This window comes from Cephus cinctus, unplaced genomic scaffold (assembly GCF_000341935.2).
Source record: "Cephus cinctus unplaced genomic scaffold, Ccin1 Ccin1_scaffold1843, whole genome shotgun sequence".
Lineage (NCBI taxonomy): Eukaryota > Metazoa > Arthropoda > Insecta > Hymenoptera > Cephidae > Cephus > Cephus cinctus.
In genome coordinates this window covers 170,617-194,911 of record NW_014334024.1, presented here as the reverse complement: position 1 = coordinate 194,911, position 24,295 = coordinate 170,617, and the positions used below count along the sequence as shown (strand labels likewise).

Sequence of the window (24,295 nt, the reverse complement as noted above, 5' to 3'; positions counted from 1 at the left end):
TAATTACAATTCCCCACAGTAATAACGTTTATTTATTATCAATCAGTTAATACTGTAGTGTCAGGAGATACTTCAGAAATAGCCTGCACAATACCATTCACCATACATACAAGATTCTCACGAATATCCAGGGTGATTAAGCGGTGACGCTTCACTAATTCAAGAATCTCATCGACACTGGACAATTCGTTATACCTTAATAACAAGACCTTTAAACTAAATAGGGTTGGAAATTGCTCGAGGGATTTTATTCCGTTACAGGACAATGACAGCTTTTTGCATCTTTGTAATGAGTGTAGACGATGCAGGGAGTTTCCCAAATTATTTCCGCATAAATTGACTTCACTGTAGAAACTGAGGTAATGTTCATTACACAAAAGCGTTAAATTATAATTAGACATGTCTAAAGATGTAACCTCATTCGTTTTATCCTCTTGTAACCAAGTATTGTGTAAGACATAATCAATGAGATATTTGCTGCCTGTAATGAGATAGTATTAACTAAGGTTACGAATGATGTTTTGGTAAAAGATCTATGATCAGTACTTACGCAAATCTTCATAGTAATTTGAACGGAGTTTATCAATGGTTTTTAAGGCAGTGAAATTTTCTAGAATATTTTTGTGGTATTTAGAGTCATTGATGTTTCTCATTAGGAAAATTCCTGTTAGTAAGGCCCATTTATTATGCGGTTCCATCTGTATCAATTGCTGATAGCTTTCTAGTTGTTCCTGTAGTTGATTTAGATTGTGCTTCTCTTGAGACTCGATGTTTATCTTACATGTGAACGTTTCTCCATCCACTGAATGGAATGGATATATGTTTTCATTGAAAATCAATTCCACTTTACTGTCGTCGTTTAAGTTTATAAAGATTTCGTTCGGAGGGGTGCTCCAGACTTTTGCAAACTTTGCATTATCGTGCGACTCCCAGTTTAAGGGAATATTGGTACCATCAACAAGTATGTTTAGATTTAAGGAATTGATTGCAACATCTTTGTGAAATACCACTGTTGCTGCAGTACTTGTTAATTGGGCCCTCCAAATTGGATTATTTATACTTTTGTGACTATCCAAAAGCCATCTTTGGTAAAACCATGCACTTGAGTCATTAGGATCCGTAAATGTTGCATTCATAACGAGGTCAAGTTCTAGAAATCAAATAACAAGATTCTGTTATGAATGATACAATCATAGTGACAGTACTCTCATTGTATAATTTGTTCAGTACCTTCTTTATGTTTATCTGATCGAATAGGCAGTGCACCAGTGTTATCAGGAAACATCTTAGAGAGTACTTTACTTCTATAATGCCAAGAGGAATAATTGGAAAAATTATTTAGTATCTTTGTTGTGGAAAAATTAAACTCTTCCTCATCGGATATTCCAGCTTTTTGTACAACAAATAATCTATATTCCCAGCAATGAACTATAAAAAAAATTAGAATAAATATATAGACTTGTCACTTTTTATCATGGTATATGATCACTTACAATTTCTCTCATCATAATTCAGACACTTAGCACAAAGAGCCAATTCAGTTTCCCAATCAGGTTCAGATAAGCGCTCAATGACCCAGCATCTATGATGCCAAACATAATAAGACTTAGGATTTTCTCTGAGACAACATTCAGTCAGAGATAAATCTTTTTTCATGCGTATCTCACGTTCTTCGTTGCTCCTGTTAACCAGCAGAAAAAAAATATTCCTTTAGCAAAACCACATAAAGTATAAAAGCCTATAAATAACTAAATTAGGTACAATAAATTTACCAATCGTTTGCGTTGAAAGCCTCTCTCCTGATATTCCATAATGTATAAATATCAGGATTCTTAACAACAATACGTTCAGTGACTAGAAGAAGCTCGTCATCATAAATCTTATCTCTTCTCTGAAAGATGAATAATACATAATACTGTTAGAATGAGTAAATTAGACCCAATGCGTAACAAGGATAACTCTACCTTCTGAAAAACTAAATTCATCCCAGCTTTGTACTCTGCAACCTTCTTCGCTCTCTCGACTTTTTTGATTTCCTCCTGCTCGGCAGTGGTTCGAACTTTGACACGTCCATGCTAAAAATATTATACAAATAATATAATCCTATGATCAACATAGATCACATATTCTTCGTCTTAAAGGAAAATTCATTATACGGTATATTCGAATCCTTGGATATTCCAAGTCCTTTGTCAACAAACAAACTATTCTTCTTTTTACCATTTTTATTGTATTAAACTTGCTTTCACGACACGCAACTGTCAAGCTTAATATAAAAGGTTATGCAGCATCACATACATGTGATTCGCATCCAAGTCCAGTCCATCTATGAGAATATATTAAACACACTATTATGAAACAACAGCTAATAAAAATATAAAAATAAAATCAACTGTTCCACATATCGGTAACTTATCTGCGATCAATATGCCAAAGAAGTTTTGTAAATTCCGTATAGAGCGCGGCAGCTTCGAACAATTTAATTAGTGGGAAAATTTTAAAATGATGAAGTCACCCGACAACTCCTCCTGAATACAAAAAGCAATGATACAAAAAAATCCAATCAACAAAAGCACTATCCGCTACAAATACATTCACTAGAGTTCAATTAAATCAATAATCTACAGCCTCACGTAGTACCACAACAATTTTCCCCATGATACCCTAACTTTCCATAAGCCACAATCTTCCCAAAAGCGTGCAGGTCGCACTAAACGATGAAAGTACGTACCGGTCCACCGGAAAAATTCGCGTCACGTGGGAAAGCTGCAAGTGAAAGGAAACCGAGCGTAGAACATCGGTTTTGATCGGTTGCAGAGAAGAACGATAGTATAGTCGTTGCAAAATTCCATTGAAGTAGCCAGTAGTAGGGGAATTACAAGAAGAACAAATAAATGAAAGATATACCAGTCGGTGGGGCATCCTGGGTGAGCAACCAACAAATGAAACGATCCCCAACCATCCTGATAGTACCCAAGTACAGTGAGACAGACCTATATATGTATGTATATCCACAGCCCTGAGTTCTGAGGATGACGATGCTGTGTTAGTAAAACGGTAGTAACATACACACATATATAAATATATATGTAAGCATCCTCATCGAGTCCTCGAAGAAGATCCGAAGGGAGCTGGTGGGAGTAATTTAGGTTATTCGTAGCAGCAGGGAATGTGGGCCGAGTATATACCGGCTCATCACGATCGACCGACAGTTCATTCCATCTTTGTAATTCCACTTCGTAAGGTGGACATCGCTGGCTATTCACAACTCGACGACCAATTCACTAGGACATACACTAAGAGTCAGGTAAGTCGACTACGTAGCTGTGTAGATACAAGGATTATCGCGAGCTTTTGTGAAAATCCTCCTGACGCGTACCGGTAGACAACAATTAAATTTGATCAATCAAATCAAATCCTTATTAAAGTGTTAAGTGAGTGTCTGAGTATCAGTGTTCTATATTCACAAATTTGAGGAAAGAAAGGAAAAATCTGCATACAACATATACATACATACGTAGAGATTTTGCCAAAGGGACTTTCACGAGCCACTGACTCTTAATGACAACATCAGTAACAAGTTGCGTGCATTTACTAAAGGAGCATTGAACTCTCTTTTGTAATTCCTTAACGCAGCTTTAATTATGAACGTTGTGAAACACCATGTAGTAAACATTGATAGAACTTTTTAATAGGACCTATAGCTGCGTATACGTTATCTATAACACAAGTTAGAAACTGTAATTAAAAATTTTTTATTATACTTTCATATCATGCCTGTTGTTTAATTCGATTAGTGTTTAATTAAAGCTTTGACACTTGCATGAATTAATATAAAAATAACGATACAAAAATTGGCTTCAATTCTATTAAAATAAAAAACTTAACAGTAGTAGAATCTTCAGCCACCACAAAATATAAAGCCGGCCAGGTAACGGTTTGTTTTGCCAGGTTTCCTTAAGCGCAGCATCTTCTCACCAGGTTGAGTGCCATTGTCAATAGACTAAAAATCCCAGCCTTAATTCCCACCAGGGAACAAATTTCACAGAAGCATCTCATTTGCTAGACGGAACTGTATCTCTTTTATACTTCATAGACAGGAGTCTTGCGTTTAATTTTTTTTGTTCATCTTTTATCTTTGTCTCTCTCGCGGCTTCTCCAGCCATATAAGAATCCATTGATTTGTTCTATTGCTGATTCTTCTTTTGTCATCTTCCACGTTCCTCTTATGAAAACCGAACTCATTTTCTCTTTTGGTCTTTTTTACTTATGATTCATTTCTCCAAGAATCTTTTACCGGTACGAGTAACGGTATCGCTTCGAAAATTCGATTAATGACCTCAGGCGCGATTTGGTGGCCTCACTGTCAGTACTATAATACATCCACAGAGTCGAGGACCTATAACTTTCTTCCACGCCTGACATAAATACTCCCTTTTGTATAATAACACGTTATTACATTTATATATGAATGAACGTGGCACCGCTAGACAGAAGTAGCACAGAGAGACTCAATAGTTAACGAGCGTAGAACCAAAATGCGGTGAATCAATCACCTAGATTATAATTAAACTAAATAATCGAACCTACATACATTCACCATTTAACAATTATCTAGCAGTAGACATAAATTATTGATGAATCATTTTCTCTGGTTAGCAATATTTTCACATCAGAGCACAAGACCTGGTATAAGTAAAGAGCACGGTAATAACTAAAGAAGCCACACTGTAGACAATTTTAATAAGTCGTATATAAGCATATATGCAAGAGATCCACAAACACCAATGGTCTTAATGGTCATGGAGTAGAATAAATAAAAAGTCAATTAACCGGTGGTTACGGTTGCTGGCATGTTTCCTGAACGGGTGCCAGAGCTTTGTAATTGAAAACCAAGAGAGAGAAAGAGAAGAATTCACCAGGTGACACCAAAGTGGGAGACACTTTGGTTGAAATGGTAGAGTTATGGTATGGTAGGTCGCCAGACATTCCTGAATGCTTCGACGAAGACATCGTCGAGGGTCACTGGGCTCTCTACTTGTTCCCCACGCTACCTACCTACCTACCTACCTACCAACCTGTTTGACTGTACGCCAACCTGACTACTTCTGTCTGCTGCTACCACGGACTATCTCAAATAATATATATACAGACATAAACACATCAGGAACACAGACTCCTTAGAAGCATAGACTACGTGTAACATATTGTATCTCTACATATGTATACTATACGTTAGAGGTATAAGAGGTACCGAAATCCATCATATGTGCACAATATCTTAGAGGCACAAATGTGTATCTATATTAAAGATGCAACGGGGAACGAAACTTGATCCTGTAGCACAAGAGAGAGTCTAACGTTATTGTCGAGTCTTTTAACTTTAACTCACAAAGTAGGATGGCTCCGTATTCATTAGCATTGGCTCGGGCGCGTTAGCTTGTGAAGTCATCCGTAGAATATAAATGCGGTACGATTTCCCGGACACCAGGAACTTTTCACGGATGATACAGTTTGCTTGGTAGATTGTATATTCTGTCCAGTAACATAAATTAGGTTTGTTATTTAATTTAAAGGAGAAATTTTTTCAACGTTTACCAACCTTTATTTAGTACTTTGTATGACGTAAGAGACACCTGCTCTGTATCCATGACTTTCTATAGGATTATGCGTTCTGCAGTTTTCCCTTGCTCTTCCTGTGGTGCAACTTTTTTCTTTTCATTTTTCTCGGCGTCAGATAGATCAACCTATCACTGCTGGGTATCCGTAACTCGGTAAAATCCATTTGGTTGTTATATAAAAATTGTGCGATCACGTTTACCTGTGCACTTACTTGCTGTATATGGTCGGTACTGGGGTAACTGGATTTTATGTCCCAATTCGTATAGTGAGCATTGTCGAAATCCTCTTGTACCAATATGGGATCGATATATATCCGGGCAAGAAGAGAGAACTGGGCCAGCAAGTCAGCAAGTCAGCAAGTCAGCAAGTCAAGCCGGGAACGGCATTGTCTTGTCTTACTTGCTCGTGCACGATGCTCAGGATCCGTTAGGCTTTGACTATAGGAACACGAAGCGCAATACCGTAATCCAGATCTTTCTGTACTTATATTTCATCTCACGGATTGCTGTTGGGTGGCCATTATAAAATTTTGCACGTCAAACAAACTCCTGAATGCATATATGTATATTACAGGCTGGTGCGTTCAGGTATATTTGATTTGGATGTCAGACGGAGGTTGAATTTCAGGAGGATTCGGGAACTTGTTTTCAAGAATCTGTAGGTATTTCATGAAAGAAAAATATAAAAACTAATATATTTAAATATTCAAATGACTGTGTAGTACCTGATGATATTTTTGAAAGAGTGACAATCCTTGTATCTTTCGTGTTTCTTATTTATACTGGTAAATCAAAATTGATCGAGTCTTTTGAGTTCTTCTTGATGACTTTTAGCAAGGTTCAACAATCATCATGGCAATGATAAATCTTCTTTTCTTTTTCATAAATGGAATCATTGCTTTCACTTGGTATTTATGAGTCCAGGATGCTGCATCGTGTTCCTGGATGCATATAGGGCAATTCATCTCAGTGCAAATTATTCTCTGCTGCTGAATTACTAAAGCATGCAGACGAGACCCCGCGAGGATCTAAAAGATTAAAAAGACTATTATATCCAAGGGAAAATAACAGTAATCCCGTAAAGATTGATACTCTTTCCGGGGTACACGAAAGAAAGTACATCTCGACATTCTAAAATAAATTCTAAATCGTCCATTGTATTAAAGTACGTATAATAACCCAAAGAGAAATTCCCTAGATACTAATTGTTTCTCAAACCATAATCAATTGACGCCTTGTATGCAGTCATACGATTTCACTTATCCAATTATCAATTTAAAAATTCTGGTACAGGACGTCAATGAAGCAGTAAAGACGTCTCAAGGTCTGACAATGTGCTTCGTTTATAATTCCCTTGACCGATTTTCTAAAAACTTTTAACTATACGGCATTAAAACTATAATTTTAAGAAATACCTACTCATCTGCAATATTACTTACGCGGTGTGTTATTGGCAAAGGGAATTATAACTCTGAGGATCCTTGAGGATTGGAAAGTGAGTGGCTCATTTAATACATGAGATGACCAGCTTCGCTTTGCATCTTTCGAACAATTAAGATCAAGGTATAGATTTTTGACCTAGTCATTGACATAAGCATCCACTCGAGCGATAATCATCACAAACCATGTAGATTCTCGATGACGAATCTTCCTCATTGAATAATTATTAACCGTGAATACAAGTGACCATTGCCAACAGATCCTTGAAAGTCTTGAAATGAATGAGAATCAATATTTATACAAGATATTATTAACCATCTTTCTTTCCTTTCCGTAGTAAGAGATGAGGGCCATTTATCTCTTGTTTTTCGGCATTGTCGCTGTCAGCGCGCAACGTCGTCTTGCCCTACCGGATCCACGAAGTTGCGCCAACCGTAAGTATTAATAAAATTAGCATCATTCTAAAAAATACAACAAGTTTTTATTGAAACCAACGACGTTCAATGCCATTTTTTTCATTTTAGGAGTACGTCATTCAACCTACAGGGATGCACGTGGTGTAGCACATTCGTACTTCTTCAGTTGGGAACATCAGCCCACGAGGAGCTTGGAGGTCGACTGGTTGGATGCCCGTAACATTTGTCGTCGTCACTGCATGGACGCCGTTTCGTTGGAAACGCCACAGGAGAATGATTTCATTAAGCAAAGAATCGCTCGCGGTAAGATAGTCCTAAGAGGAATAAGAAAGAATTCTCAGCAAAAGAATGTAAAAATTACTCTTAAAGATGAGCATTTAATGATTCGAGGTTTGAAAGGTCCGTTGATGAATCCTATTCTCATCTCTGTAAAGTCGAAGTGACTTTCTCTCGAGTAGCATGGTCAAACTAAAAAAAAAAGGATAAGAAACAATATAGTAGATGCCCAGTACAGTAAAAGCACGTTAATGGACTATGCGTTTCAGTACATGTGCAGTAATTACTTATATGTGTATATATATATATATATATATATATATACACTATACATATGTACTACTATATATATATACTATATATACTATACTATACTATATATATATAGTAATGACCGATTACGACCCCATTCGCAGTAGATTCACGGAAATTGCGAAAGTGCCAGCATTGTTGTGGCGATTACGAAAATATAATTCTCGACTCGAAATTACCCATTTTTTCCATCCTCAGCCAAGAAATAATCTAATTTCAACGCCTCTCAAAATTCTCACGATGTAATAATAAAATTCGCGCAGTTAAGAAACGCCGTTTCCACATGCGAGAAGATGTTTTTGCGATACCTTAAAAGTTAACAAAAAATTTCGTCAGTTAATTTTACTCATGCTAATTTGCCTATTGTCTTCACCGGTTAATTTTAGGAAATGTTAAGTACATCTGGACTTCCGGTCGCAAGTGCAACTTCAATGGGTGCGACCGTCCGGATCTTCAGCCGCAGAATGTAAACGGATGGTTCTGGTCAGGTTCCGGTGCTAAAATTGGTCCTACGACTCAGCGCAATTCTGGCGACTGGAGCAATACCGGTGGCTATGGACAACCGCAACCTGACAACAGGGAAGCTGCTCAGGTGAGAATTATTGTAAATTACAGTTGCGAAGCAACGAAGTGAACGCGAGAATAATTTCATCATTCGAAAAGATCATTTCACCCTTTTAAACAGTAATTTATGTGTATATATATATATATATAGGACGCATGCGTACTTTCACCTAGGAGTTTCTATATGCCATTTTTTTATCCACAGGGCAACGACGAGTCTTGCCTCTCGATCCTTAACAATTTTTACAACGACGGAATCAAGTGGCACGACGTTGCCTGCCATCACGTCAAGCCATTCGTATGCGAGGACAGCGACGAACTTTTGAACTTTGTCGCATCGCGAAATCCTGGTATTCGCCTTTAAGAAGACTTTGGAAAATTTCAATTAGACGGTCGAGTTGCACCGTAATTGTACTTTATAAGAACGTTCTAATCATCGCGATTATTTTAGTTTATTTATATTATACTAACCTTTATGGTAAGTGAGGAGTTATCATTAGTAAGCCAGTCTGCAAAGCTACATGTACAATTTTGTATGATCCCCTTTTTTTCGTATAAAAAATAAATATGCTGCTATTACACGTAGCAAGTAGTACCTGCAAGCTTGGAATGTTTATTCATTATACTCACGACTGAATATTTATTTCGTATCCTTGACTTTTACCGAATTTGAAGCTAAATGTGAGATGTTATTATGTAATTTTATTAAAACAAAATTTCCAAGCACACCAATTATACATTCTACTTACTTCGAGTGTGATAGCGCCATTGTGGTTTGTTGCACAAAAGATTACTTGGTTATCGACGAAATTTGTCAGTCGGTAACATACCAACTGAAGTGGCTGTTGCTTGTAGCGCCATCTTATAATTATAAGCGCCACCTTATAAATCAACTCGTAACTAAAGCCAAATAAGTCAGCTGTCATTTGTGTTTTGTAACAATCTTACAACAGCATTTTTGGAATTTCTGTCAAAGCTATTCGTCGTTAGTCAACGACTTCTCTTTCCAGATAATTAATTACAAAAAAGGCAATAACAATGAAACCTACTCTCGTGGCTGACGAAATGTTCCCAGAAGGAGCTGGACCGTATATGGATCTCGAGGAGGTAAAACACAACAGTTGAAATCCACTTATGATCTATAAAAGGAAAACATTACGTTTCGGTCCTACATGGCACTTTTAAAATGCTTATTCTTCAGGCAGGAGGATCCAGTGGACTCTTAATGGACCTAGCCGCGAACGAGAAAGCTGTGCACGCTGATTTTTTCAATGGTAACGATCAACCTTAAAACATAACCTCAAAAACGAATTAAATCGTATCAAAAAATCTTTCAGATTTCGACGATCTTTACGATGACGATGACTTGGATTGAATATAAGGAACCAAGATTGTATGTATAAAGTTGTAACGATCGCGTATAAGTAAATGCTAGAAGAAGTAATATCAAAATAAACTTACTCTCGCATATTTTTCTCAGTTTTTATTTTCTCTGCATATAACGCACAAAGTTATACGCTCTTATCTTATAGACAAGCGTTTACGTACACGTATACGTAAGCAAAATCGACGTACTAAAAGTATCTTGTAAATGGCCTTGTCCGCTGCACGTCTACGTGTACGCACGATCGAAATCCAACATTCTCATGATAATGGTATTACAATTTATTTAAACCTCCAGGTTCGAGCAGAGAACACGCGTCCCCAACAGGTAGTGATATCGTGTCCCACCCGCGTCGTACCATAGAATAGTACAATGAAATCGTTTATAAACGTGCCATAAGAAAAATGAGTAGTAGTAGTTAATATTTTTTTTTATACACGTACTGGTAGGTAATGCGTAATAAGATTAAAGATAATTCTTTATAATACATACGTACTAGCCGTAGAAACCAGTGAGACGATGCACGATTAAAATTAGCACCGAGTTTCAGTCACTCTGCACGTCCGCGGTTTTTTTAAAAATTCATTCCTCCAGTGAAATAGATGATTTCAAATTTACTTTCCATTCCCCTCTTCCTCCTTGTCTCATTATTTTCATTTTGTGTAAACTCCTTATCATTTTCTCTTACACAATTCAATCTTTGTGTTGCCTCTCTTCTCTACGCTATACTCGTGGCTCATCCTCTCCCGTGTTTCTTAAATCCGTACCGCTCTCGGTTCTCGGATCCTACCGAGGTAATTCCTAGTAGAAGGCCAACTCCTCGCGAGAATTTCGCCAGGATACAACGTCGCCTCGAGCACCACCTGGATGCTAGTTGACCTCAAGATCACTGTCGACCTGATCGTCCTGGTCACTCTCCTCGTCCTCGTCCTCTTCCTCGGAATAGTACTGAGAGGGTGGCGAGAGAGGATCTTCTGATAAGGATGTGTGCGACGAGGATGGCGGCCGTGAACCAGAACTTTCCAATTTGATTTCCAACTCGTCCATCGAAGTACTCGGTCCGGGAATGGTCACTGGTATAAATTTTTCCAGATCGCCAGACGCGAGTTCTATGAAAATATACATGATCACTACCTTCATAGGGGATTTGCAAGTTCCAAAATTAGATGAAAGTCTTCTGCCATTTTACAGCTATAGTAATTATATTATGGGATGCAGTAAACCTAATTGCTTAACCATTTCGATTATAGATAGTACACTTATTTATCTACAACTTGTTTCATACTAGAAACGACTGTTCTGTGTAAAGTAATGATGTACTTACGTTCTACGTATTTTTCAAGGGACTTGGGCACCATTAATTTTGCTTTTCGTAAATCCTCTTCTGAGCACTCTCCTTTCTCCAAACCTACACAAGAGTTTTTTCAAGGGTAACTGTTGTTGTAGAGACTTCATACGAGTAATGATAAAACTTACCAAAAGCCAGACCCATGCGTTTTAGAACTTCTATGTCGTCGTGGATTTCGAACTTATCGTTAAAGTTAAACAGGTACTCGGTTCTGAAAGTAATAGATATTATCATTAAAAATTCATTTTAACTTGGATTAATGAGATTTGCGTAGAATTAGAGTATTTTTGTTTTACTTGTCGTTCGAAATGCTGCAGTCTATGACAGTCTTTTTGCCGGTGTTGACTATGAGGAAGGGCAACTGTATTGCTGAGTTTGGCTTAGGTGGACCCTCGAAACTTTCGTTAAAGCGATTTCGCTCAACGAGGCTCTTGAAGGAGATGTGTTGAAGAATTAATTGATGTAGATGCTGCGTCTTTGCTTTGATCTTTTCGATTTTCTTTTTTTTATCCTTCTCCAAAGCGAGACATTCTTGAAGTGAATTTGTCGGTAACCCTAACCATCTGATTTCTTTCTTCTCTTTGGAGATGATGTTCATTGCCATGAGAACATTGAGTGCGTCATAGACACGTCTTCTAATATTCTTTTGATCATATTGCTGTAAAATAAAAAAGAATATTCCAATAACAATGGAAGAAGGGCTTATCGTAATCTGTGTAAATTTTTTTTATATGATATGTAATTATATGTTTTATTTCAAACCTGATCTGTCAAGGAGTTTATGTGAGCCGGATTTGTGAATTCCCCAACGAGTTCGTCGGCTACCTCGTTGTAAGACGTTGTACCTTTTTTCTTAACTTTCTCGCAAACTTTCATAGAGAAGTGTCTTAGACCTTTTCCAACCTTTTCTGTTTTCCTTCGTTTGCTAAAAAAATTCAAATGAAATTTCTATCCAGTTACAATTATACTTACTATTTTTAGTTATAGAAAATTAGTATTACTCTGGTACAAAATCGCCACTCTCTGTATCCTGACGTTTTCTAGAGCCGCTATGATCTAATATGGGACTGATGAATGTCTTTCCAGTTGAATCTTTGATAACTTGCTGACTGCCAGTTTGTTGCTGCTGTTGCTGTTGTGACACTATAGCCTGCTTTATGTCACTCTAAAAAATTTTAAATAACAGTCAAGCCTTATTACCATAAACATTTCTGATTCATTTACAAACAATACATTTGTTTAATTCACCATTTGAGCTGATGATAGTTGTATAGTTTTTGTCATCACTGATTCCCCTGGTTTAACAGTAGGCATCTTTGCATTTTGTAACGGTATTGTAACCAACCCTGTGAAAGACAAATTTCTATAGAAATCTATTATTGGACCCAAGGCTTCTTGTATAAGAGATACTCACGTTGGCCAGGAATTGAAGGAGTTTGTAAACTGATAGTCCTAAGGACTTGTGTACCAGATGATAAGATCTGGATAAAATAATTAAAGATTGTGTAAATCAATTGCATAAATTGTTGTATTGAAAAAAAAAGTAACACTGAACAGGGTAGGTATATGATAGTACAAGATAACTACATACCTGAGAGTCTTGACCAGGACTCTTGAAAACCTTGAGGTTACTTGTGTTTGTGGTGCCAACTAAACCACCAAGTGTTTTATTAGGCGTGCTCTGCACGACTTTGATCACTTGTGGATGTCCTGGAGAAGATATATAGACTGAGCCAAAACATATTATACCATTCAATAAGATTTGTAAATGACTAGTAGAAGGAACTGTATAATTATTTATGTTCTATATTTGCAATACATATTGTACAAAGGTCAATAGACCTGATAGTAAATTAAAATTTTATATCAATGCAAGAATAAAAGATAGAGACTACCATTATTGAATCAGTCTTGATAACTCAACAATGAAGAAAGATACACAGCTAAAAAACACATTATATTTCTTATGAAAAATGGAACAATATTACAATGCAAATATGCAGAAACAGCCTGGTGCTGTATTTAACATAAATTTTTATCTCTAACCTATTGATCAGAATAAATTGAGGAAAGACTGAATATTGAGTAACAGAGCACATAATACTAGCACAATTACTCTGATGCTTCAGAACAAAGTTGTCTGGTTTTACTGATAACAAGTTAAAAACAAAGCAAGTAAAATGATATAATTACAAGTGAAAAGCTACTGATTACACCGGGAAATAATACATTGAATGGAAGCACGTTTTCTCATTGCCAGAGGATTTCAAGGAATTTTCTAAGGGCGGTCCAGGATCCCGTATGGAGTAGCAGGAAGTATTTTGGGTTGGGTAATTCATCAGGAAATTCAGCATAAACCCCAAAACGAATTGATGGCCTGCTGAAAGGTATGAAATACGTATAGCGCGGCATTAAATAGAGCCAAGAAACATTACGACACGACGGCCATACATGCCTCGCGTTGGCGCGCGTACTTGCTCGACTTACCGTTGGCATCGTGTATGAGGAAATTCATCGTTTTATTTTGCTGCGTCATCACTGATACCTTGGGTACGATGTGGCGTGAAAAAGAGTCCCGTAGATCAACGGAAAATCACGGGAAAATAAAAAGATCATAAGGGCAGTAGCTCGTGCGGGGCCGACGTATCACCAAAATGGCGACTTCAGCAGGGCAACGTTTCCTCACGAAATAACCGATTAATGCCACGTAAGATATCACGCCGCTTTATGAATTATCAAACTAGACCGATTAAACTTTCCGAATACAGTAACCATGCTTTTTAGAACTTTCTCATGACAACGCACAGCCACGGGAAAATCCAGCTTTTTCCTGCAAATAGAGCGGAGACGAGCTTGGCGGCAGGACAAAGCTAAACAGCTGATTGGCCCGCACTAGTCACGTGGTCCGCTCCGATCCAGTCCGGAATATACACTGCGAACTTGTCAACGGATCGCACGCACCTAACTATTAAACCCAAAAACGTTAACTACGCAGCAACTCCAAGACAAGAAACCAAGGAGTTGTATAACTGTCAGCGGAAAATGCGACGTATTAATACCAATTAATAGTTTGTCATTTAAAATCTCCACTCGATTCAAAGATCTCTCAGGAGCTATACTTTGACTGTCAAATTTTTAATGAACAGAAAACATCTTTTTTTTTTAAATACATCATAAACTCTATAAATCCACTTGCTCCATTCTCATGGCACTTTCTTACTCTTTCCTATTTCTTGCGCCATGTTTTCTCGCTGAATGCTGCATACTCTAACGGGACACAGTCGAATCTGTTTGTATTCAGCACGTGACTTTTTGGGGAATTTAAAAATGGACAAGCTCGTACGATTTTGGTACTAGGATCGGGTGATCGTTTTGGCTAGATGGAACTCTGGATGGAATTTTGTCGCTTTTAATCTAGATTGTTTTATAGTCGATGAACTAGATGTATCCAATGAAGCGCTGTTTCAGTTCCGGTCCGTTGTTCCTTTGCAATAGACAGGACCGGTAAAATGGACGATATAGCATCCCGAGCATCCGATCATGTTTTAGAGGTGATATTTTCGTACCTGGACCTTCATGCGTTGAGAAACTGTTCGTTGGTGTGTAAGAACTGGTATAGATTTCTCAATGATGAGAATAATGACGTGTGGCGGATGCACTGCATCAGAAAACTCGCTCAAGAGGCACTCAGTTCAGATTTACTATCCTCGGTGCCGACTTATAAAGCTAAACTTCGGGCTTTTTATCATGCTTGGAATCCTAATGATTGTTCCCGCAATATTTACATCAAGCCCAATGGATTCACCTTGCATAGGTATTCGATAAGTTATATATTAAAAGTTTCGTTGCGCCGAAACTGATAGTGTCAAAGTGAGCTGTCAAAAATTTGCTGTAAATCGTCGTATCGTTAATAATTCTTATTTCACGTTTAATATTTTGTAAATTTTTATAAAGCACGCTATACTTTACACGTGGACAATATTTCCAAAGTAGTTTCTGTTAGAAAGAAGAGAAAGGTGTGTCAATTTGACAGTTTGTATTATAAAGTCATTGTATCGCCTCCCTGTTTAAATCTATGTGTGTAGCTTTGCATAGGCGCTTTGCTACCTTGTATGGTGACTATTGAAATTTTTTAGAAACCCTGTGGCACAGAGTACAGATGCTTCTAGAGGAAAGATAGGATTCAGACACGGTCGTCATGCGTGGGAAGTAATTTGGGAAGGTCCGTTGGGCACAGTTGCAGTAATAGGAATTGCCACCAAGGAAGCACCATTATTATGTCATGGTTATGTCGCGCTCCTTGGATCTGATGAACAATCCTGGGGCTGGAATCTTGTCGATAACCATTTACTACATAATGGTGATGCACAAGGGAATTATCCCTTGCTCAATAATGCACCCAAGTATCAGGCAAGACTTTTCTCATGATAGAATTCATAAAGATGCACCAGTGACTGAAACCATTTCTATCGGTATAAACTTCCAGGTTGGAGAAAGAATCAGGGTAATACTTGATTGCGATGACAATACCTTGTCATTTGAAAAAAACTATGAGTTTTTAGGTGTTGCATTCCGAGGTAAATATAATCACATACCTATCCATTGGCAATAAACTTTAAGTGTCTAATATCATTTTATTATCAGGGTTACCAGACAAAAGATTATATCCATCAGTTTCTGCAGTGTATGGAAACACTGAAGTTTCGATGGTGTACCTAGGACCTCCTTTGGATGGCTAACGATTCCAGACCGGTGGTGGAACGGCATCCCCAAGGAGCATAATTACCAAGTACAGAACAAGTACTAGGAACACAGTGCGAGTGCACAACTACGTACTGTATAATTTTACTATGTAAAATTTCCACATCGACCATTGGCGACGATCTTCCCTGGACGGAAACGCGCGTTGGTCGCTTTAGTCACTTAAATAATTGCCTCGATCAAAATGTACATAGTCCAAGTCCGACGTAGCTGTAAGTTCTTCGAAGATATAGAAGGAATGCTTATCTTGCGAGTAAAGCGACGTTCCTTTCGTCAAGAATCCACTACTTGCTCGCACACAGGAGAGAAACAAAATAATAGCTTTCATTTTCACCTTTATGCTGAAGAAAAATTTTAATTAACTCACCCTAAATTGGTTCCTGCTAATACGAGAAGGATATAAGAAAATTAATGAAAAAGAAGGATACAATATGCAGCGATATTTGCTTGTTTCTTCTTAACGATATTATTAGTTTCTTCTTGTAGATTATCGAGCACTGTACATTGAGTAATTTATATATTACCAATTTTTTACATGATCAGAATTGAACAGCACCTGATGCGCGTGTATGGTGTGATTCAGAATTATGAATGAGAATATTGGATCTGTGTGGTATGTTTGCTGTACGCATGAGTCATATAATTGAAAAATGAAGTAACGGCGGTAGCGAGAACACTTTTAATGTACATATTTATATTATATTAACGATACATCGTAAACTGTATTTATTATTGTAAGTAGGATCTTGTCGCATTATTTTTTCTAAACTTTTGTACAGAATTGTGTACATAGCGATTGCGAGAATGTTTGAGAAATAAACTTTTACCCTCGTACAATAACGAGAAACTACGTAACAAGATGGCTTTTCGTTCGTTCGAAACTAATCAATCAAATCGACAGTAACTTCAATTATTTCCATAAAGCTAAATATCGCGCATTTGACACCCTTTAATTTTGCAATTCTGTGCAAAGGTTGATTTCATTTTTTCAAAGACACGGTGCACCCATATTTTCGGTATACAGTGCAGAAGATTATTTAAAAGCGAGAAGTGAAGAAAGAAACGAAGATGTTTTATCGTTTTGGAACGAATATACGGCCATCTGTAAATAAATCATTGTTTTTAAACAATAACTAATTGAAACGTAAATCTTGTAGAGAACAGAGCCATCGACCTTATCGCAATTGCAGTTCTATCTATCCTCTAAGTTCCTATTAAACTTCCAACTTTATTACAATAATCTTAAGTTATTAATAGTAATTGATTTTTTTAATTTATTCTTTTGATTCATTACATTCACCGGACACGTGCATTTTCATAACTCGTCCATTAGAATAAGTACTTGAGAGTGTAAAGTGCAAATTTCGCTAGTGACTAGTATTCGTTGCTCTTGAGGCAAGATTGGCAAACCGAAACCTATTGAGGTTTCATCTATTAGATTAATCAATTTAATTTTTTTTTAATCTAGAGACTTTTCGCTATATACGTTGAATAATTTCGTGTTAATCAACATGCGTACGAGCATTGCCAATGTCAGCTGACTCTTGCTGATCATTTTTTATGATTTCTCGTGGAATTGGAAGTTCCAACGACGATTTTACTCGTGTCAGAGGAAATTTTGTGATAAAAAAATCAGCGGAATAAGACAAGAGTTTGCACAGGAAAGGGCAGAGAAAAGCCTGGTGCAGGAAAGCCCATAAACGATAATTTGGACCCTCAAAGGGATCTAGGACTGCTGGACACAGCATGTGACTAAGATTGACTTGTACGGGCTGCAAAAAAAATGTTGTATTTGTCGAGATAATTATTCAATTTTCTAAAGTTAGTATTACTCACCAAAGCAAAGGCTTGGAGTACCAGGAAATGATAAGCAAGATTAATTCCATAGCTGAGAACACACCAGCTTAGATCCCGCAGAGGCTCAACATTATAGACACCTTCAATTCAAGAAGCATTGAAAAATATAGTTTCTAATGTGTATATTGATTTTAAATGTAAAAACATCAGGGTAGTTCTATTGTTTAAAAGAGAGCATTTACCTCCAAGTCTAAATAAATAATATGGTATAACAACCATCAATCCATGTTGGATATAATACATAGATTTGTCTGCAAAAATCTGTAATGATCAAAATGTTAGTATTTAGAACAATATTATATAGTTTCACAGCTCATTACCTGTCGAGATTCTATTTCAGGAAACATGTAAGCAAGTGCAGGTCCATTCATAAAATTTAAATGTATTCTAAACAGAGCAGTGACAAACCTGCTTGGTTTAGCACTAAGCAGATACAATTGCACCGCAGTAATAACATGGCAAGGATTTAATAAATAAATCACAGTCCTGCTGGTAAACTTGAAACCAATTTCCATCCCAAATATTAGCGACATAAAGATCAGTAAAAATCTTCTCCCAACTCGATCATGATCGATCTGAACAGATTTTGGTATGCTGATGCGCTGGAGAGCCCATTTACCAGTAACGACAATAAATATCGTCACAAAGATAGTTTCCAGGATTTTTCGACTTGGTGACAAGTAATAAGCACAGTCCGGTCCAACATTGCGTGGGATCGAACTGTTTACACCACTATAAGCCCATTCAAACATTATCCGATAAGTTTACAGCACCCTGAGTCTGAAAACAAATCCAAATCCAATGTCTTAAACACAAAATGAGACAAAATAAATCTCTTAATTCCTTAATAACAGTTTAATGATTTCAAAGCATAGCTTCCTGACATTACATATCCCACCTGAAGATTAGATAAAACCAAAAGCCCAATCATCTAACAATAAAAAAGTAATAAATACAAATATAATTATAATCCTGTCATAGATCAATTTTTTTCGAATATGTCAAAAAATTCAAAGTGACATTTTTTCCTAAGATCAACACTACACTAATCAAATTATCATATCACTTTCAGGTTAATACAAAAAAGAACAGTAGAACCCTAATACATCCCAAGCATGAAAGTCTACTTACAACCATTCAAATTGTTACCTTCCTTATTCCTTCGTCGAGAAAATCCACTTTTCCTCGACCACGTCTTCGTGGCTCATCAATTCTTCCAGCGCATACTCGGGACACTAGTGCCTTGCTTTATGCACATATGTATGCATGTGTGTATATATATATAACAAAGTTGCGGATGTTACTTAAGCTTATTTAAACATACATACATATATTTTTGGATTATCCTTTGAAATATATTTTATACAATCGATCTGTATGACCCACAGCTGTTTCACGAAGAATAGCTAAAAATGCTTCCAGTTGGTTGAAAATCATTTGCAGTAAAGATACTTAAAATGCTAAACAAACCAAAGAGGTAATCATACGCCAAAATAAGAATTTCAGCGCTACGTGGAGGTATACTTGTTCTTACGTAATTGATGCAAAGCAAATAAATGATCCTTTGACATTTTCTCCATATATAAAAATATTATCGCTCTTGTGCCTCTCTGAATTCACAAAGTATAATAATTAGGTGAGCATTAGTTGGAATTCCCTTCTCCCGATGCATCCTCTTGCAGACTCTCTATCAAAGACAGATTTAAAATACTTGTTTTCTAATTGAATCAAGAAAGACAAAAACAGGATGTCAATTGAGAGGATGGAATAGGATATATTTATACAAACTCTCCAGACTCAACGTTGATATTAATGACACAAGCTATCTGTTCTCATATGTATCTTTATTTATGCCTTAGCACCTGTTTAAACAAGACAGGTGTGTAATCCAAAAATTAGTACTTCATTTATATTATATACAACTTTGTTTCTTTTTTCGAAAAGGCTTTTATCTACCATATACTCGACCCACGATGACTTCCGTTAACTCAGTCTCGCGACGCTCGCACGCGAAGCAGCACGAAACAAAGGAAATAATGGACTTATTAAATGAAAACAAAAAGAAAATAAAACAGCATTACGTAAGATTAAAGAAAGAGTCCCATGCCAAGAGAAATTCTGATCTCGCACTTTCAGTTTCACTGGCAAAATTCTCCTTTAATGATAATTGTATATAATATATACAAGCTGGAGCACTTACAGTGACCAGGTTGATTTTTTTCGGAAACGAAGCCAGATATGAGAAAAAGTTTTCCATACACAAGTTGTAAGATTTCAAGGGGGACCAAAGATTATGTTATTGAATTCCTTCCTGAGTGCAGGCGTTAAGGTAATTCGATGGCCAACTTTCATTTTTTTTGTCACTTCCGAAAAAATCGACCTGGTCACTATAAATGCCCCACCCTGTATGTACTTTTTTTTTTCACTTCGCGCTGCTTCCCAACAACGAACCACACACTCGAAGCATCGAATTTAGCTGAGAGAGAAAAGAAAAAATGTTTTCACGCATATTTATGCATAACACGTAACTCTATTCAGTGATACAGTGTAATAAATTTACGTACTGTGAATGCATACATAATGTTAGACACTGCATCGAACGCTCTTCTTAGAAAGAAAATGTAAAAAACAAACTATAAAAGTTATATCTCGAATAAAGCACAATGAACGTTCTCCGCGGGAGTCCTTAGTTTTTAAATCATTTCTCATTGAATTAAAAAGAGATTCTTGTTACTTAAGAACTGATAGCTACTGTTTTTTTAGCGATTTCATTGATACACTTATTGTAATTTCCTTCTGTGGGGCTTAAGCCAAGACAAGCTATTCCTATCATTCCATTGAAACTCGAGTGGCTTCCTTGGAACGACATTTTCCTTTTTCTTTGTTTTTGATATAGTTTCTGATGTAAAAGTTGTCGATATATGAAAAGAACGTCCGCGGCAGAGTCGAGCAACGTGCGAAACGCATAAGGGACAGATTATTCTTAGTGTAGTAAAGACTTGTTGATAAAGACGAAAAAATTCGTACGGTAGACGGTATATTGTAATGTAATAATAGAAAACCTGGGCTTTTTCCAGATTACATGCTAAGGTAGCCACGTGCCTGGTTACGTCTACGTCCCACTAGATAGGCAACCAGAACAATGACAACTAGAACCGCCAGTGCGCAGCCTACGGCAATTGGTACAATGTCTGGGGTATCGAATGCGCAGTCTTCGGCTGAAAATAGAAAACAAGAAGAATATTTGTGTTTAATACAATTGCCAATATGCAATGTTAACTTTATCAGATTCTTAAGTAATTTTATCATTGGTTACCGAAACCAAAGGTGGTGCTGTTATCTCCACGGAAGGCTTGGAATTGCAGATCGTCGATTTTCAGGAATCCTACAGTTTCATTGTGTCCTTCAGCAGTGAGATTAAGACTTTGAACTTTGAGACACCGGTAGGAATTGCTCAAAGAAGTGCTGAATTGGTGTGGCTCGTGAATCAGTTTGACGGGAGTGCCTATAAAAAAAAAAGAAGAAAGAAAAAAGAAAACCATAGTACTTACGAATATCGTTAATTTCTTATATCTTCGTAAAGATCATGAACAGTATAGAAATATCCATAAGACGTAGTAGTTGCAGTTGCTAAATTTATGATTAGAATGTTAAAAAAAAACTTAGGGACATACTGACACTTTAGTTTTCTTCAGAATATCATGCGTTTTACTGGGTCATAGGTTAACAGTTTTTTACTGTTAATTTTATTGGTTCCCTCAAGGCATGAATTGGATTTCATGCTATCAAACAATGCAATCTTGGGGATTATTGGTCTATTACAATACTCTCTGCATGCATACAGTAAATTATGCATCTCATGATGCAGAAAATTCAATGACTCATGAGATTATCAGTCGCATATCGTGTTAATTAGTGTCAAATGAACTTCATAATTATTTATGATTCTTTTTTTTTAACGATAATTTTCTTTATTACTTTGTAATGTATGAAAACTGTTCTTTGTTCAGCGCGATTTTTTCGTTTTGTTTATTATACTCACTGGTAATAATGTTGGGGAAATTTTGAGGATCTAATATCACCTCAAGGTGATGAAGAGAATATTGCTTCGTAGTGCTATTTTGAACGAAATGCAAGGTCAGACTATTGTTCACGGTTATAGAAGTATTCCACGATAGGGTCAAGTTTTGCTCAAGACTTCCGCAAACACCAGTGGCCAAAGTCTTGTTATCAGCAGGAAGATCCACCTCTTGGTAAGTTTCCTAAACAACAAGAACTTATTAGTAATACATATGTAATTGTTTATAAATCAATAATGAAAAATTTATATGAAATGTTTATAATGACAGTGAGTAAATATCATAATTGAGTCCATCCTTACATTTTGATCTTTGGTTGTATAAGAGATATTGAACTGCACAGCCATTTCTATGACGATACACGTTGCGTTTGTTCCATTAACAGTCCACATACCAGCAGTTGGTGCTGGTACAGGTGCAGGAGTCGTAGAAGTTGGTGGTTTAGAAGTCGTAGTAGTTGGTGGTTTAGAAGTCGTAGTTGGTGGTGCAGAAGTCGTAGTAGTTGGTGGTGCAGAAGTCGTAGTAGTTGGTGGTTTAGAAGTCGTAGTAGTTGGTGGTGCAGAAGTTGTATTAGTTTGTGGTGCAGGAGTCGTAGTAGTTTGTGGTACTTCAGTTGTAGAATTTTGTGGTATAGGAGTTGTTGAGGTCTTAGGAGCAGTAGTGGTTGAATTAAATATTACAGGCACAATATCATCAATTCCAGGTACAATCTGAACTCCTGTTGAACAACAAATACAAGAATTAAAATAACTTCCGTTTTTAAAAATCTAATAACATCAGCAACGATGTCTAACATCATACTGCATATTTCATAAACATAAAATATTTCTAACATTTTACCGTAAAAGTAGTCAATAATGAATTATTAGAATAATCTTTCACCCAACTGTATTATTTCAACACAAATAGAACTTAACCATTGAACACAAGAATAATACAGGAGTGAATTAGACTCAATCGATCACTAAGAATTATCAATCTCATCTAACTTCAATAAGTTTCCTGAAGAAAACGAGACTAAGCTGCTCCTTGTTTGACAATGTACAGAAACTATACAGTGCAGAAGGCTCATACGATTTACACAGCATATATACCAATCGATACAATAAGTTCATTGTATGATTATATGCATATTTGTAAAAAGAGAAAAAAATTAAAATATATTCGATTTCCAGAACATATTAAAGAAAGGTGAAACTAGAAAAAGGACAAAGATGAATCACATCACCAATGGGCGTTGCATAAAATACACGTGGAGCATAAAAGGAGTATATCGTCGTGAACTTTCAACGACATCATTTTTATCTAAAGTAAAATTGTATCGATAGCTTTCCCTGTTTACAAAATGAGCATTACGGTCAAAGGTCAAGCAACGCTGAATTTATCAGTGGCATTTCGTCATGCTGAGATTTTTGCCACTGTATGAAATAATTCCGGGCAGGGATAAATCTCTGACAGAGATGACGTCGCTACAGCATTAAACAGCGATCCGTACAATGACAAAGGAATGCAGATAACAATTAATGGTGGCAAATATACCACAGGTCTCGTATCTGCCTCTAAACAGAGCAATTCAAGTGCCAGAATTCCTTGAAGCTTGAAAGAGAGGTGAATGTGCATTTTAACGATAATGCATCGTCACGCAACGTACTCGTTCCTTCTACCATTGTATCTGAACAAGCAATGTATCTGATAACGTATATATCTATCAGCAAAGATATCTTACCAGTGGCTAGTGTGGCCGCCCAACAGAGACACAATATTCCGACTTTCAACATCTTCGCACTAGACATTCTTCGTCCACTTTTACACTAGATTATATCTTTCTACGATATTGATACAGGCTGCACTGTATTGGAAACCGATTAACGAGTAGCTTAACACTTGCACCCGTTGAACGTCACGGGAAGACAGCAGATATCCAAATGGTGTTAGAGAAAAAGTCATAAGAAAGCATGATACTAATAGACGAGGAATAGCCACCAGCGATTCTGCGCATTTGAATAGGACGTCACTGGACCTTCTCTACTCTGATTGGCTGACTTTACGTATTTTGAATAGCTACACCGCAACATCAGTTTCATTAGCAGGGGCCACCTTCTTCTAAGCCTAAACGTAAATAAGTCCCCTCAAATTGAAACGGATGTCGCTTTTTATTACGACGTCATTGTCCCTGCGCAATCTTGACTAAAATACGATCGCTAGTGGCAATACCTAGTTTATTTGTATCATGGAAG

At 36.8% G+C, this 24,295-nt stretch overlaps 7 protein-coding genes across 10 annotated transcripts; 3 read left to right on the top strand and 4 right to left on the bottom strand.

Moving 5' to 3' along the window:
- Positions 1-38: 38 nt before the first annotated feature.
- LOC107273744 (geranylgeranyl transferase type-2 subunit alpha) lies at positions 39-2,658 on the bottom strand. The gene is made up of 8 exons (XM_025091082.1): positions 2,641-2,658; positions 1,965-2,075; positions 1,773-1,891; positions 1,494-1,681; positions 1,231-1,428; positions 851-1,150; positions 551-802; positions 39-481 (listed from the first exon to the last, which is right to left on the bottom strand). Exons 1-8 carry the CDS (start codon positions 2,656-2,658, stop codon positions 39-41), a joined length of 1,629 nt encoding a protein of 542 aa, XP_024946850.1.
- Positions 2,659-3,154: 496 nt separating this feature from the next.
- On the top strand, positions 3,155-9,231 carry LOC107273808. Its single transcript, XM_015752333.2, has 5 exons — positions 3,155-3,307; positions 7,399-7,495; positions 7,586-7,780; positions 8,452-8,657; positions 8,835-9,231. Exons 2-5 carry the CDS (start codon positions 7,405-7,407, stop codon positions 8,991-8,993), a joined length of 651 nt encoding a protein of 216 aa, XP_015607819.1. The 5' UTR covers positions 3,155-3,307; positions 7,399-7,404; the 3' UTR covers positions 8,994-9,231.
- Positions 9,232-9,523: 292 nt separating this feature from the next.
- On the top strand, positions 9,524-10,099 carry LOC107273803 (COP9 signalosome complex subunit 9). Its single transcript, XM_015752329.2, has 3 exons — positions 9,524-9,736; positions 9,831-9,903; positions 9,967-10,099. Exons 1-3 carry the CDS (start codon positions 9,668-9,670, stop codon positions 10,002-10,004), a joined length of 180 nt encoding a protein of 59 aa, XP_015607815.1. The 5' UTR covers positions 9,524-9,667; the 3' UTR covers positions 10,005-10,099.
- LOC107273800 (transcription factor Dp-1) lies at positions 10,098-13,897 on the bottom strand. Its single transcript, XM_015752325.2, has 10 exons — positions 13,849-13,897; positions 12,953-13,071; positions 12,776-12,842; positions 12,610-12,707; positions 12,363-12,526; positions 12,124-12,286; positions 11,658-12,019; positions 11,490-11,572; positions 11,338-11,421; positions 10,098-11,122 (listed from the first exon to the last, which is right to left on the bottom strand). Exons 1-10 carry the CDS (start codon positions 13,895-13,897, stop codon positions 10,884-10,886), a joined length of 1,428 nt encoding a protein of 475 aa, XP_015607811.1. The 3' UTR covers positions 10,098-10,883.
- A 38-nt stretch (positions 13,898-13,935) lies between these two features.
- LOC107273802 (F-box/SPRY domain-containing protein 1) lies at positions 13,936-17,255 on the top strand. Its single transcript, XM_015752328.2, has 5 exons — positions 13,936-14,068; positions 14,146-15,175; positions 15,498-15,771; positions 15,848-15,938; positions 16,006-17,255. The coding sequence occupies exons 2-5, from the start codon at positions 14,871-14,873 to the stop codon at positions 16,098-16,100; spliced, it is 765 nt and encodes a 254-aa protein (XP_015607814.1). The 5' UTR covers positions 13,936-14,068; positions 14,146-14,870; the 3' UTR covers positions 16,101-17,255.
- LOC107273801 (transmembrane protein 164) lies at positions 16,913-19,402 on the bottom strand. Of its 4 annotated transcripts, none has more exons than XM_025091100.1 (5): positions 19,129-19,402; positions 18,300-18,759; positions 18,162-18,240; positions 17,959-18,059; positions 16,913-17,224 (listed from the first exon to the last, which is right to left on the bottom strand). In XM_025091100.1, the coding sequence occupies exons 2-5, from the start codon at positions 18,729-18,731 to the stop codon at positions 17,156-17,158; spliced, it is 681 nt and encodes a 226-aa protein (XP_024946868.1). In that variant the 5' UTR covers positions 18,732-18,759; positions 19,129-19,402; the 3' UTR covers positions 16,913-17,155. The 4 variants fall into 4 exon arrangements, with proteins under 4 accessions (XP_024946868.1, XP_015607812.1, XP_015607813.1 ...); XM_015752326.2 differs by lacking the exon at positions 16,913-17,224 and adding an exon at positions 17,373-17,894 and having other exon boundaries at positions 19,111-19,378; XM_015752327.2 differs by lacking the exon at positions 16,913-17,224 and adding an exon at positions 17,373-17,894 and having other exon boundaries at positions 19,129-19,362.
- Positions 19,403-19,804: 402 nt separating this feature from the next.
- On the bottom strand, positions 19,805-24,032 carry LOC107273778 (lysosome-associated membrane glycoprotein 1). The gene is made up of 5 exons (XM_015752295.2): positions 23,785-24,032; positions 22,361-22,776; positions 22,022-22,241; positions 21,296-21,484; positions 19,805-21,197 (listed from the first exon to the last, which is right to left on the bottom strand). Exons 1-5 carry the CDS (start codon positions 23,849-23,851, stop codon positions 21,058-21,060), a joined length of 1,032 nt encoding a protein of 343 aa, XP_015607781.1. The 5' UTR covers positions 23,852-24,032; the 3' UTR covers positions 19,805-21,057.
- Between the last annotated feature and the right edge of the window lie 263 nt (positions 24,033-24,295).

Excerpts from the sequence above, each read along its gene's own strand:
- LOC107273801 (XM_015752326.2), bottom strand. The coding sequence starts at position 18,731 with ATGTTTGAATGGGCTTATAGTGGTGTAAACAGTTCGATCCCACGCAAT. Across the intron at positions 18,060-18,161 it reads TTATTTATTTAGACTTGGAG|GTGTCTATAATGTTGAGCCT; the intron begins GTAAATGCTCTC and ends CTTGAATTGAAG. Across the intron at positions 17,895-17,958 it reads TACTCCAAGCCTTTGCTTTG|CCCGTACAAGTCAATCTTAG; the intron begins GTGAGTAATACT and ends TTTTTTTTGCAG.
- LOC107273808 (XM_015752333.2), top strand. The coding sequence starts at position 7,405 with ATGAGGGCCATTTATCTCTTGTTTTTCGGCATTGTCGCTGTCAGCGCG. Across the intron at positions 7,496-7,585 it reads TCCACGAAGTTGCGCCAACC|GAGTACGTCATTCAACCTAC; the intron begins GTAAGTATTAAT and ends TTTTCATTTTAG. Across the intron at positions 8,658-8,834 it reads ACAACAGGGAAGCTGCTCAG|GGCAACGACGAGTCTTGCCT; the intron begins GTGAGAATTATT and ends TTTTATCCACAG.
- LOC107273778 (XM_015752295.2), bottom strand. The coding sequence starts at position 23,851 with ATGTCTAGTGCGAAGATGTTGAAAGTCGGAATATTGTGTCTCTGTTGG. Across the intron at positions 22,777-23,784 it reads GGCGGCCACACTAGCCACTG|GAGTTCAGATTGTACCTGGA; the intron begins GTAAGATATCTT and ends GTTGTTCAACAG. Across the intron at positions 21,198-21,295 it reads CAGCACCACCTTTGGTTTCG|CCGAAGACTGCGCATTCGAT; the intron begins GTAACCAATGAT and ends TTCTATTTTCAG.
- LOC107273800 (XM_015752325.2), bottom strand. The coding sequence starts at position 13,897 with ATGACGCAGCAAAATAAAACGATGAATTTCCTCATACACGATGCCAAC. Across the intron at positions 13,072-13,848 it reads CCTCATACACGATGCCAACG|GACATCCACAAGTGATCAAA; the intron begins GTAAGTCGAGCA and ends TATCTTCTCCAG. Across the intron at positions 11,123-11,337 it reads CCTTGAAAAATACGTAGAAC|AACTCGCGTCTGGCGATCTG; the intron begins GTAAGTACATCA and ends ATATTTTCATAG.
- LOC107273803 (XM_015752329.2), top strand. The coding sequence starts at position 9,668 with ATGAAACCTACTCTCGTGGCTGACGAAATGTTCCCAGAAGGAGCTGGA. Across the intron at positions 9,737-9,830 it reads CGTATATGGATCTCGAGGAG|GCAGGAGGATCCAGTGGACT; the intron begins GTAAAACACAAC and ends CTTATTCTTCAG. Across the intron at positions 9,904-9,966 it reads GCACGCTGATTTTTTCAATG|ATTTCGACGATCTTTACGAT; the intron begins GTAACGATCAAC and ends AAAATCTTTCAG.
- LOC107273744 (XM_025091082.1), bottom strand. Across the intron at positions 1,682-1,772 it reads GCTTTCAACGCAAACGATTG|GAGCAACGAAGAACGTGAGA; the intron begins GTAAATTTATTG and ends GCTGGTTAACAG. Across the intron at positions 1,151-1,230 it reads ATCAGATAAACATAAAGAAG|AACTTGACCTCGTTATGAAT; the intron begins GTACTGAACAAA and ends TTTGATTTCTAG.
- LOC107273802 (XM_015752328.2), top strand. The coding sequence starts at position 14,871 with ATGGACGATATAGCATCCCGAGCATCCGATCATGTTTTAGAGGTGATA. Across the intron at positions 15,772-15,847 it reads ATAATGCACCCAAGTATCAG|GTTGGAGAAAGAATCAGGGT; the intron begins GCAAGACTTTTC and ends ATAAACTTCCAG. Across the intron at positions 15,939-16,005 it reads TTTAGGTGTTGCATTCCGAG|GGTTACCAGACAAAAGATTA; the intron begins GTAAATATAATC and ends TTTTATTATCAG.